The sequence below is a fragment of the Prenolepis imparis genome, unplaced genomic scaffold, assembly GCF_030444845.1.
Source record: "Prenolepis imparis isolate NDT839.2.m4 unplaced genomic scaffold, iyPreImpa1.0 SCAF_14, whole genome shotgun sequence".
Taxonomy (NCBI): Eukaryota; Metazoa; Arthropoda; class Insecta; order Hymenoptera; family Formicidae; genus Prenolepis; species Prenolepis imparis.
In genome coordinates this window covers 2891799-2904322 of record NW_028141172.1, presented here as the reverse complement: position 1 = coordinate 2904322, position 12524 = coordinate 2891799, and the positions used below count along the sequence as shown (strand labels likewise).

Sequence of the window (12524 nt, the reverse complement as noted above, 5' to 3'; positions counted from 1 at the left end):
AATTTTTTTCATATTAATTAATTCGCCAAGAGCGAATTACGTTTTGAAAAATAGAATTTACATGTTCATAAATTAACGCGCGGTCTAATAAAAATTTTAAGATTGAAGCGCGCACACGAAGGCACACTTTGCGTGACAATCTCAATAAAACTTTCCCTGAGAAATTATTCGATGACGGTTGCTTCTCATTTCCAAGGAGCAAAACACCCCTCTAGTTCTTATCTACTTTAGAAAACCCCCCTATTTTTATCCGAGGGACGGCGACAATCTGACGATGCTTATCGGGGTGACTAGGTAACATTACGTCTCTCGTTCGGCACGCCACATTTTCCTTTATCAAGATCCTCGACGGAAGCCCTCGAAAGGGATATGCGATAAATTGCGATTACTCAAGAGAACAAAAACTGTCCCGTACTTTCCTGCATTTAAGATCAAGTAGCAATATATTCAAGTGTTGCTTTATATATATTTGAAAGAAGAGAAATATGAAACATAAACTTTAACGTAAACGTAAAAATTGTAGAAATATTGCACGTGTAATATTTAGTGCAATTATTATAAATTAGAACGCGTTGCTTAGTGTAATACAAATATTATTAATATAAAGATAAAAATTATTATGAAAAACATGAATTTTAACAGATCTTCCTCTTTTATCTCTCTTTATAGTAATATTTAAAAAAAACTTGATAATAATTAGCAAGTGCCAGTTATAAGAACATTTATGAGACAAAAAAGAGAATTGCTAAGGATATTTGTTAATAACAAATTAAATATATTATACAGAGCAGGATTTAATGAATGCTATCTTATAAATTCTGAACTTTTTTAGTAGTCGTATTGAAAATATATATTGTTACAATTATACAAAACAATTTTTATTTTTTGTTTCTCTTTTAAGTATTTTTCAATTATTTATATTAACTAAATGAAACTGTTCGAATGTTGTATGAAATTATTATTAGAGATGAAAGATACGTGTTAGATCGGTGTTGTGTGTGTGTGTGTCTTCAAAGTAATATTATAAGTAACGAGGCGACTGTCACACACGAGATTGCATAGTTAAAATTAGAAGTAGATCCGGTGACTTATGCGATATTCAAACTCTCATTCCAAACTTTATACATTACGTGACACAATCTCGACATATATATTTTCGGATATATAAAATTTAACAAAAATATATATATATATATACACTTAAAAAGAAAATTTAATGTGTGCGCGTTATATTTTTGTTGTATAAACAAAATAATATGTTACAAGAGACTAGAATAAATATTATACATATAACAACATATTTCTCAAATAAAAAAATATCTAAAGCAACACATTTCCTTATTAAGATCTAACAAGTATGAAAGTATCATGAACGAATTCTAAAATTAATGAGTTTAAATTTAACCACAAAAATAAATTCCATGATAATTTCATGATAATTCTATGATAATTCGATTCGATTGTCAACACTGAGCTATCCGTCAGCTGAATTCCGACAATAAATCAGTCATGCTTAACTAATCGCTAAATACTGACTGACCTATATCGCTAAATATCAGGATTCGACTCATTGAAATCTCTTGCACGCTTTATTTACTATGTGTAGGTTGAGCTCACTTTTGAAATAATTGTAGAAATATCGCATTTATAAGGTATATTTATTATATATATTATTTATGTTACATAAATTATAATGTATTATTTATAATATTAACGATATATTTTACACGCTCTTTTACAACCAGGGTCTAGGTATATTATTATCAAGTCACGTCATTTTGCGAAACAAGTTCTTTGAATGTAAACGGATGAAAGGTCGGCCCTCTAATTGTCTCCTGCCAGTCGCTAATTACTGATAAGGCTGTGATAGGAATGCATTGTGTATGCTGCAGCATCGCGCAGTATCCCCTGTCGCATAGTTAATTGCAATAGACGAGCGGTCTGTATTCGATCGTGCGTTATTACGGGAAATTTCGATAGGCGGTGCCTATATTTGTGGTATATAATACAAAGTCGAATTAACCGGAAATTTCATTTAAATTATCAATCTATGAATTTAATAATACGTCAATTAATATACATATATGTAAATTTCTATATTTCGATTAATATACATATATAATTTTTAATATACCTTTAATCTGAGAGAATTTAGTTTAATATAATTTTTAAAAAATGTGATTTGTTATGATAAAAAAAATTAATAAAATTTTTATGAGATAAAAATCAGATCTAGTGCTACATAAAATAATAAATCTTTAATTTCTACTTCGATTATTTTAAACGTCATCGTCGTGATCTTTTTGAGGGTGGTTTTACATTTGTTTAATTTTAGAGAGAGTGAATGTTGGATAACATCCGCCGATCTAATTATCTGACACAAGTTTCTAATTACCGATCGTGTTGCGATAACGATCGATCCTTACATAGTGCTTAACCATTGCGGTTGTAACACGCTAGCTACAAGCTCCTTCGGTAACCGATACGATCCTGCAACACGATAACGCTACTTCGAAATAACAATAGTAAAAGAGATTATATTTCTTTTTTTATGCGTATTTCTCTCTTTAAAAAAAAATTCGCTCCTGAAGAGATTGTCACGTCTGAATATATTCCGGAAATATTTCTTCTGATAATTTTAAACAGAGAATTCGATTAATTTTTATTGGAGATAAATACCAAGAAAATACTTGATTTTATATTTCGCATATTTTACTACAAGTTTTTTTTATTACTCTATTAATCTGTATATTTTTTATTATATCTTTGCTATTTTGCTGCGTCTCTTTGTCTCTTTTGTATACTAAAATAGCAGCTTAATCATCTTTATCCTCGTGAAAATTTTTGTTTTAATAATTAAAGTAAAAAGTTTCTTCTCTCTATTGACCGACTATATATGAAGTATACTTTGTAATGTAGGTTCTTAGACTTTGCAATCTTCTATAATGCACATTAATTTAAAATCGATGTAAAGAACAACTTGTACTTTAATCGACAGATATGTACAATTTTAAAAATACACTTGTAAATATATTCTTATTTGTAATAAAAAATACTTTATTATGAATAAATAATTAGTCAGTAATAAAAAAGATCGAAAAAATTTAAACAAGAGATTATCAATTAAAAGAAAAAAGTAAACAATTATACATATCATGTCCGAATAAACGTAATTAAAACTACTCGAATCGAAAACGCTCTCGAATAAATTATAAATGTGAATTATATAATAAAAACTCCATTAAAATATAAGTGTAAATAATTATAATGGAGTGTAATTAATCATCAATAATTATATTTATATATACACAATTTAGTTTATAGATGGTTGAAATTAAAGTAAATACCATGAAATTTACATTTAGTAGAAGTAGATCAATTAAAATCAATTAATACCTGTACAGTGGACAGACGCTTGTCTTATATATTTTCTCTTCGCCATATCTGATCGATGCTACAATATACGCCTATATTAATGCATCTATATATCTTCCCTTCTAGCAATGAATTTCTTATCGATCTCTCTTTACGACCTTACCACGCTCATTTGACGCGATCTTACGAGCTACTGGGTAGCTTCTGTATCGAGAAGCTGTAAATTATGAAAATCACATCAACCGCCTTTTCTTCATTTTTATTCGTAACACGGTTAACTGCGTTAAACAACATTTCTCTGAGCTTTTCAATAACTTTCTTAAACGGCAATATCGCAACGCGGAATATATATTTTCTCTTGTTTCCATTTTAATTTAAGTATCGATTCAGCTTTATATTCGATTCATCAATATCGAAATGTCAATTAAGGAATTGGCACAAATATTAGATAATATATACATATATTACATATAAAATGTATTTTCTATAATTTTTATGTACCTTTTATTTTTTATTATCTTATTATACCTTTTATTATTTTATGTACCTTTTATTTTTCTCTCTCCCGCGAGAAGATTGCATTGATTAATTATGTATTATGTGTACTAGGGAGAGAAGGAGAAAGAGATTACTCATAAATACGTTCATTTCTCTCTCTTCCCCCTTTTTTCGTGAAAATTAGAATTTTATCGATCCCGCTAGACTTTACCAAACATCTCTCTCTTGTGTGCTTCTCCCTCCAAGCACATAGGAGTTTATTTTTTCTACGCGACATTGACCATTAAAGCAAAGACCTCGTCGCTAAAGCCTGCCATTGCATATAGGTCGATGACTCCAAGGCCGAAATAGAAAATAGAAGCAGTAAGACGGAGAAAGAGAAAGAGAGAGAGAGTATCAATTCTCTTCCTTCTCTCCATAATAGCGATCGATAATTGCACTCGATTAACCCTTCTGTCGATGCATAACTTTTCACCTTTTCCTCAATAGATATACCAATCGCGCGTTTTTTGACACATCGCACAGCGACAGTTTCTTAACATGCAGCTGTTAGATCGATCGAACATCATTTCAGGAGGTTTCCGAATACATAGGAAGCCCCTTTACGTTTTGTTTCCGGCGGAGGAAAGTTTCGACGCGCGCTATTAACATTTAAAGTCGGGTACCCCGTGCATCGACGGAAGGGTTAATCTCATAATTCATCAGGGATTATCGTTACGTCACTCACTCTGTCTGATTATCCTCGAAGGTCAGGCTGCCCTCGGTGTGCACGAACTGTTTGCCAGGCTTCGCGGTGCCCTCGACGGTGCGATAGGGGATGGCGACGCGACCCCGGGCTCCGCTGTAGCGCACCACCCGCAAGGGATACTGGCCCACGCTCTCCACCAGCTCCACGTCTCTCTCGGGGAAGCCGAAGATGCCGCTGTGATCGTCGTCCAGGATCATCACCGTCGCCAGGCTCGGCGAGACGAGCATCGCGGGCTGCGACACGTTGCTGAGCCTGAACCGAGTCGAAAGGTAAGGAATATTAATTCCGGACAAATATTTTACCTTTTAATAATGAAAAACTACACAGAGGAAATTAGAATTTGCCCTGAAAATCATGGTAATCGTGGGACAATATCGTATGGAAAGAATTTTATGAGAATTTCTTTGATTAATATTTGTCATAATAAAAAGAATAATATCTAGTATGCAGTTTAGTAAAATTAATCAAATATATTTTATACTTTATTGTGATGGATAATTTTCAGGGTGAATTCTAAGAGAAAATTCTCTCAGTGTACTAATAATAATAAAACTAATAATAATAATAATAAAACTAATATAATAATAATAAACTAATAATAAATAATATTAATAAACTAAATAATAAATTACCTAATAAATAAAAATTTCCAAACAGGCAAAACTGATGATTTAATTTTTTTAAAAAGAATGTACATCATTAGTGAATTTTGACATTAGAATGATTAACCGATATATTTTCTCCATCAACTAATATATAAATGGCATTCGCGAAGATTTCCTCTCTCGAGATCTTCAAATTGACAAGCTTCTGTAATTTGTCGAATGTCGTCGGATCTCTTTTATTTTCTATCTGCGCAGAATACCCTAATCAAGTTTGTAGGTAAGCTAGTCTATAATTTCGCCGTTGAATATTCGTCATTTACAAGAGATTTCTTCGAAGATGTTATTTTTATCGCTTGACCTCCTTTGATATCTTTTTACAAGCGGATCCCTCTCTTACGTTGCTTTTTTTATTTTTATTTAAATTCTTCGATCTTACGTCGAAAAGTTTAAACAAAATTTTCTTAACACATCTCGGTCATAGAATATCATTTTATCGTAAAAATTTATATTATTTCGGATTTAAATTATTTTTATTTAATAATATATTGTGAGATATATTAATGAAATTATATTAATTTCAAATTACTACATTAAAAACTCATCAGCTTGTATATAAAACAATAATTAAACATAAATGTAATTACTTCGTAAAATAATTCTCTCTTCGCACTATTTCTTCTCGTATCATGTTATATATTTTATTTTTCTCGATATATTATATTTTCCTTTATTAAATAGAGGAAATAAAACATTTCTATAAATCTTTTACACGACAGAGAATTGAATAATATACATTTTGACGTTAAAATAATTTGTATGCACGCGAGATGAAAAAATTATAAATTACAGTAATAATCTAAAGATTCAGAATCGTGTAGGTATGTATATATATAAAGATTATTAAGTAACAATGGCTTTCTTCTCGACCCACATTGTTAATAATCAAGGCGATACTTTATTAGGATAATCGACGCGTAAAACGTAACAATGCCCGTGATCAACATCCTTCGTGTGCAATTTTCGTTGATCTCTCTTACAAGTCGAATTATACACTTATGTGTGTGCGCGCATTTTACTTATAGATTTAATTGCGCATGCATGTGCGCGCTTTTTACGATGCAATCTAACATGCGAGGTTACGTTGGAAATAACAGAAAATATCAGGTCAGCCGACTAGACCAATAATAACACGAGCTCACAATTTACGATCGTGGCGTGAAATAAAAGAGTCTGGCTTGTTCTTTAATTGCACTTTTTGTTTTCGAAGGCGAAACGTATATATGTATACGTGTATATATATCTCCGAGAATACGCGACTTATCCCGAAAGAGGGAGATGAAAAAAGAAGAAGTAACATGTAATGAATGACTAAAGTCGACACGTGTAACACCTAATTGTTCTTTATTATATCTGTCTGGGAATGTGTTTTTGTGACGCAATAACCGGGCTCGCGGATTTCTTCTTCCCACATAAAGTAGGCTTACAAGTTATAATTGTTCTCTTATGATTTATCTATATATTGATCTCTCTATTGATCTATATATCATCATAAGTCAATTTTAACGAGCAATTTATTTGAAAAAGGTTTCCGATACATTAAAGGCGGCAAATTTATTCGAAATATTAATATAACAATTATATATAATTATATAAATATTATATATAATTATATATTTAATTATTATAATTATATAATTATTATATAATTATATATTATATATTTATATTATATATAAAAATGTTATATAATATAAAAAAATTGATGATATTAAATATGTTGATTGCATAACTAGATGCATTGATTATTAAATTAATCAAATACGATAATTATACACACGCATATGCATATATATTGTGCAGTTAATTATATTAATCACACAATTAACAGTTTTCTAATTTGTCGATCTTCTCATAAATTTGTTTCGAACACCTTTCGAACATGTGTGTCGAATAGAAGGCTGGTAGTAGCAGCTTAAATTGCACGAAGAAGAATGGCCAGGTTAACCACTCCTAACATCCTTGATTAAATCGAACGTTAGCAACTTATCCAGATGAAATTGCGGATGCCGTTCGTTCGAAATGAATTGAATGATTGCCTCTTCGGCGCTAATCAATGATTCGCGATCACGATGCGCGCTATAGACGCGCTTTTAAGAACCACGCCTCTTTCGCGAGGAACTTGAAGTGGATCTTTCATCGTATCTTTCAATGGTAGAATCTACCCAGATGTACGATATGATATTGGAGGGCTTTAATTATGCAAATGCTCTACAAATGATCGTCGGGGTTAATATCAATAATTTTATAATAATTATGAGTACTTTCGTAAATGAAATTCTCCGACTAAAGCGATATATAATGACAATTTATTCTCCATTTAATCTTAGACGAAATTTATTTCAACGGAATTTTGATTCGAAGGTACATACTTCTATCACGATAATGATTTGATGTTAAAATATTCAGAAACCCTAAAAAGGTTTACGAAACGTTCAATGAAAGGTTAATACACAGAGATAATTTTCTCTTGGAATTTACCCTGAAAATCATGGTAATCGTGAGACAATATAGTATAGAAAGAATTTTATGAGAATTTCTCTGATTAATATTTATCACAATAAAAAATAATATCTATCACAATAAAAAATAATATCTATCATAATAAAATTTAAAATATATGTTTGATTAATTTTAAAAGTACAATAAAATTTACTAAAAGTATGGTAAAATTAATCAAACATATTTGTAAAATTCTTTCCATATACATAATTCTAAAAGAAAATTCTCTCTGTAGAGATCCAAAAAATTCGATTTCTCATCAAACGTTCTGCGATCGCTGGAAAATCTTTGCGAGAGAAATGAGACGATTAAATTCCTACCGACCTGACATAGAAGTGCTCGTCCTCTTCGAACAGCTCGTCGTCGATGACCGAAAGCTTGATGCTCTTCTTGGTCTCGCCGGGCTCGAAGGTCAGGGTGCCCTTGGCGCTGACGTAGTCGGATCCCGCCTCGGCGGAGCCGTCCTCCGTGCAATAATCCACGCTGCAGACTTTATTAAGGTCACCGCCGGCTCTAGTGACTCCCACCTCGAAGTTCCCGATGTTCTCCATCACCGTGTAGTGGCCCGGCTCGAAGAACACTCTCATGGCATTGACGTTCTCGATGTCGATACTCTCGGCCTCCGCTTTCTGCAGCTCGGCCTTGACCTCGCTGAGGTCGCTCTGCGCCCTTTCGCTGATCTTTCTGCTGAGGTTGCCCGCGCCCACCATCTTTCTCGTAGCCTGCACCCGGTAGAAGGCCCTGCTCTTCGGGCCCTTGCCTAGCACCTCCTCGTGAGCCATGACCTCCAGCTGCTCCAGCGGCAGAGCGGGATACTTCTTCCGTAGTTCCTTCAAGGTATTGATGTAATCTCTTCGCGTTTGCTCGAACTCCTTCGCTTCGGGGGAGTCAATGTCGGCCAGGCGGTCCACCATACCGCGGAGACCATCTTGCTGCGGCTTGATCTCCAGCTCCACCCCTATCTCGGAATCCCCGGACTCCGCCTGCACGATCACACCGCGCTTGTTCATCCGGTAGCCCTTGTGCAGATACTTGTAGATCAGTAATCGACGATCGGCGACGTAAGCCGTCAACACGGTGGCCGGGAAGAAGAGGAAGGTCAGTATACCCTCCCAGACCTCCAGCACACCCGGACTGGTGACCGCCAGGATGATATACAGCCACACGTAGGCGAAGATGCTCCAGGTGGCGGTAACGAAAAAGACGCGTAGATGCTTTATCTTCCGGGTCTCGCCGTTCGGAATCACGAACACGCACAGGGAAATGATGACGAAGAGGTTGTAGGCGGCGGAACCGACGATCGTGCCCGGGCCAAGTTCGCCGGCTTGGAAGTTCTTCGCCCAGATCTCGATGATGGACAGGAGGATCTCGGGCGCGCTGCTACCGAGCGCCATCAGAGTTAAATTGGCCACCGTCTCGTTCCATACTCGCACTATGACGATCTGCGGCTCTCTACCGTGACGACGCACCACCAGCTCCTTCTCCTTGGACGTGATCACCTCGATAGCCGCCATGAAACGGTCGCTGATGATCGACACGCCGATGAACAGGTATAACAGCAGGAAGAAATACACCAGGCCCCGGAAGATGATGTCGATCAGGTGCAGGTTCTCCACCGGACGCCAGAGGGGTATCATCAGGCCCGGCTCGCAGCGCACCGAGTAATTCCCGGACATATCGTATTTTGATGATTGGAACTCGGATTTTCTAGTAACTCGATTGGCGTCTCCTCGGGAATGAAAATCCGCTGGGAATCTCGTTCTTCATTCAGAGCGCCGAGCAATTTTCTTATCCTAGCGTTGTCTCGATACGTGACTTGCTCTTGAGGGACGAGAATTCCGAGAGTTCACTCCCCTTTCGAGGAACAAGAAACAAGGCGGATTTCTGCCGTCGAGCCTTGAGACGGAAAACCGAAGTTGCTTCTTTGATGAACTTCTGCTTTCTATCGCACTTTCAAACGCACTGCGATTAGCGAACGAAGATTCGATCTCGAAAAAAAAAACCTTCAACGAATTCGACGCGCGACGCAGACGTGCGCGTTTCGGGGAATAGGGATGCTATGTTTTGGAGCTTCTCCGCGAACAACAACAATCAACGTAGCACCAAGTTGATGATTCTGGACCGGCGCGAGATAATTTTCTCCAGCCTCCCTATTTTAACTCTTTCTCCTAGTTGAGGTTCTCGTCGACATCGTTCGGTTCATCGGACACAGCCTCGGTGGAGGATCCTCCTGTCTGTCCCTCACTGTCCTGTCCTTTCTCTCGCTCCTCTTCACGCACTCCCGCCCCGTAAAACTTCCTCCTCTCAACGCACACCGACGAAAGGACGAGCTAGAACCGCCGTGCGGGCCACCCTGAGGTAGGTACATTCGGCGTCGGGAACCGGCTACCGAGGAAACCCGCCAATACCACCGCGACAGTGAGCTCCCATCACGAAGCGGTGACCCTTGGACACCACGGGGGCAGCAGAACCGTACCGGGCCGCGTTCGAACGAACACTGAAAGAGGAGAGAGAGAGAGAAAGAGAGGAAGCTAGAGGAGAGAGCGGCCAGACCGAGTGGGGAGTGGTGTCTCGAGCTAGCCAGACGCGGCCACCCCGTTTCCTCGCCCCCTCTTCTCTTCACCCTTCAGCCATCCTCTTCTGTCTCGCTCCGACTTCGTCCTCGACGGCTGCGACGCGCCGATGATATTTTCGTCCTCGTCTTCTTCATCGGCTCGACGGTGTTTCCGTTCTCCTCTAACCCACGGCGTTTGGTGGTCTCTTCATCCTTGTTTATCGTCGCTCGCTGACTCGCTAAGATATCTTCGTCTTCATCTACCTCGCTCTGCCGCCGCTATTTCCGTCCTTGTTGACCTCACTGCACCCGATGATGCTCCCTTTCCTTCGTCGAGCTCGTTCGCGATACCTCACCAAAGAAACGTCGCCTTTCGTATGCTGCACGCGTCTCTCTCTTCCTCTCTGTCTCTCTCCATCCCTCTTTTTCTCTTCGTCTCTTGCTCTCTTTCTCTCTCTATAGTTTTCGTTCCTCGTCACGCTTCACGCGGCGCAGCGGCATCTTGTATACGTTTGCGCGCGGAACGTGTAGAATATCCACCCTCTCTAGAAGCATCCCCCACTCACTCTCTCTCTCTCTCTCTCTCTCTCTCTCTCTCTCTCTCTCTCTCTCTCTCTCTCTCTTTCTTTCTCTTTCTTCCTCTTTCTCTCTTTCTCTATCCGCTTTTTTTCCGTACCCCCGTATTTATACCCTAGTTCTCGTCGAACCCTAGCGCAGCACCTGCACCCCTTCCTCTCTTCTCTTTTTTTCCTCGCTCTGCGACCCTCTTTCTCTCTTTCTTCATTCTACCCTCTTATTCTCTTTCTCTCTCGTATTCTATATCAGGGGTGGCCATAACATGACTCTACCGAATCTCTGTTCTACGGTTCTTGCGACGTCATTGAATAATTTGATTTCTTATTTACGAACAGAAATGCAAATATTTCTTTGATGTAAAAGGATTATCTATCTGGGAAACACAGAAGAGAGTAAATTTTAAATTGATGATTTTTATTAATTGCCATCTAAAACGCTATTAAAAAAAATGTCTATTTTTTTCAAAGTTAATTAAACATCAAGAGAGTTTAAATAAGAGTTAAATATACTCTTATTTAACTTATCTTAAAGTAAAACAGGTTCAATTCGTGATTCTGCGTCTTCGCAATCTTCTTTAAAAAAAAAGAAAATAAAATAGTTTGCATTCCTATAAAAACAGAGATGGGGGGTGGATATTGAAATGTTCCTACCCCCGATGTATCGTATAGTATGGCATCTCTCACAAATATAATCCAGTTGATTGCCACTGTTCTACACGAATCCACTTCCAGCGCCTCCCCGATCACTATCTTCCTCGCTCTTAGATCCTTTCCACCCCGCTCCGAAGCTATCCACGCCTTTGCCTATCCTCCTCGAGTTTTCCATCCCTTACTCATCTTGCACTCTCCTTCGTTCCTCTCTCTCTCTCTTTCATCCCCATCCGCGCTTGTGGACTAGAGTAAGCTTGTATAGGGATGATTCAACGTATCTGGGGAACCTCGTTCTTGTCAGAAATTATTATTGATATTCTTTAAGCTAAAACGCATTTTTTATTTCGACAAAAAATTAATCGAGCACAATATATGTATGAAATATTATTCGAGGGTGCTATATAGGATTGAAAGATGGGGGTTAAAATTTTCGTGCACCCTCTTTGAGCGAACATCCCCCCGTTTGCGAAATCTCTATATACGTTCTTGCTTCGGACTCGAACACCCTCTTCCCGTCCTCGTCGTGTCGCGCACCCCTTCGTTGGCGCATGCGCGTCACCCTATTGCGAAACCGACACCCTGAAAAGAGCCAGAGGCTCGCCCGCTTCGACACCTTGCGCTCATCCGGCTCGATCAGTTCTACGGTTCTATATCGAGGACGCAGCTCGTGTTTACATAAGCCATAATTGATGATTCTTACAACTATTGTACTCCAATATAAGCGATGATTGACAAAGTGATCGTTAATCAAGTACTCCGGGAATAATCATCGATCATCACGTCTCCTTTGTTTTCTTTTTAATCATGAAAGATTGTTGTCTTTATTTGTTGTCTTGATTTGATATCTCCTGTAATAAAAATTCTCCTCAATTTATATAACACATCATTACATCATTAGTCGACTTCCGTGAAGAAACTATTCTTATTTTCTGAAAAATTTATTAAATTGTCGTACGAAA

General features: G+C 37.5%; 1 protein-coding gene across 2 annotated transcripts in view; it reads right to left on the bottom strand.

Annotated features, from left to right (window-relative positions):
• Positions 1 to 10786, bottom strand: part of Calx (sodium/calcium exchanger 3) — an 86512-nt gene extending 75726 nt beyond the window's left edge. The window contains exons 1-2 of one of the 2 annotated variants that reach the window (XM_083054544.1): positions 8110 to 10786; positions 4601 to 4873 (exon numbers count right to left, since the gene is read on the bottom strand). In XM_083054544.1, coding sequence (XP_082910670.1) covers positions 4601 to 4873; positions 8110 to 9461 — 1625 coding nt within the window. In that variant the 5' untranslated portion in view covers positions 9462 to 10786. The remainder of the gene's footprint in view (positions 1 to 4600; positions 4874 to 8109) is intronic. The other variant, XM_083054543.1, reaches the window with a different exon arrangement.
• Between the last annotated feature and the right edge of the window lie 1738 nt (positions 10787 to 12524).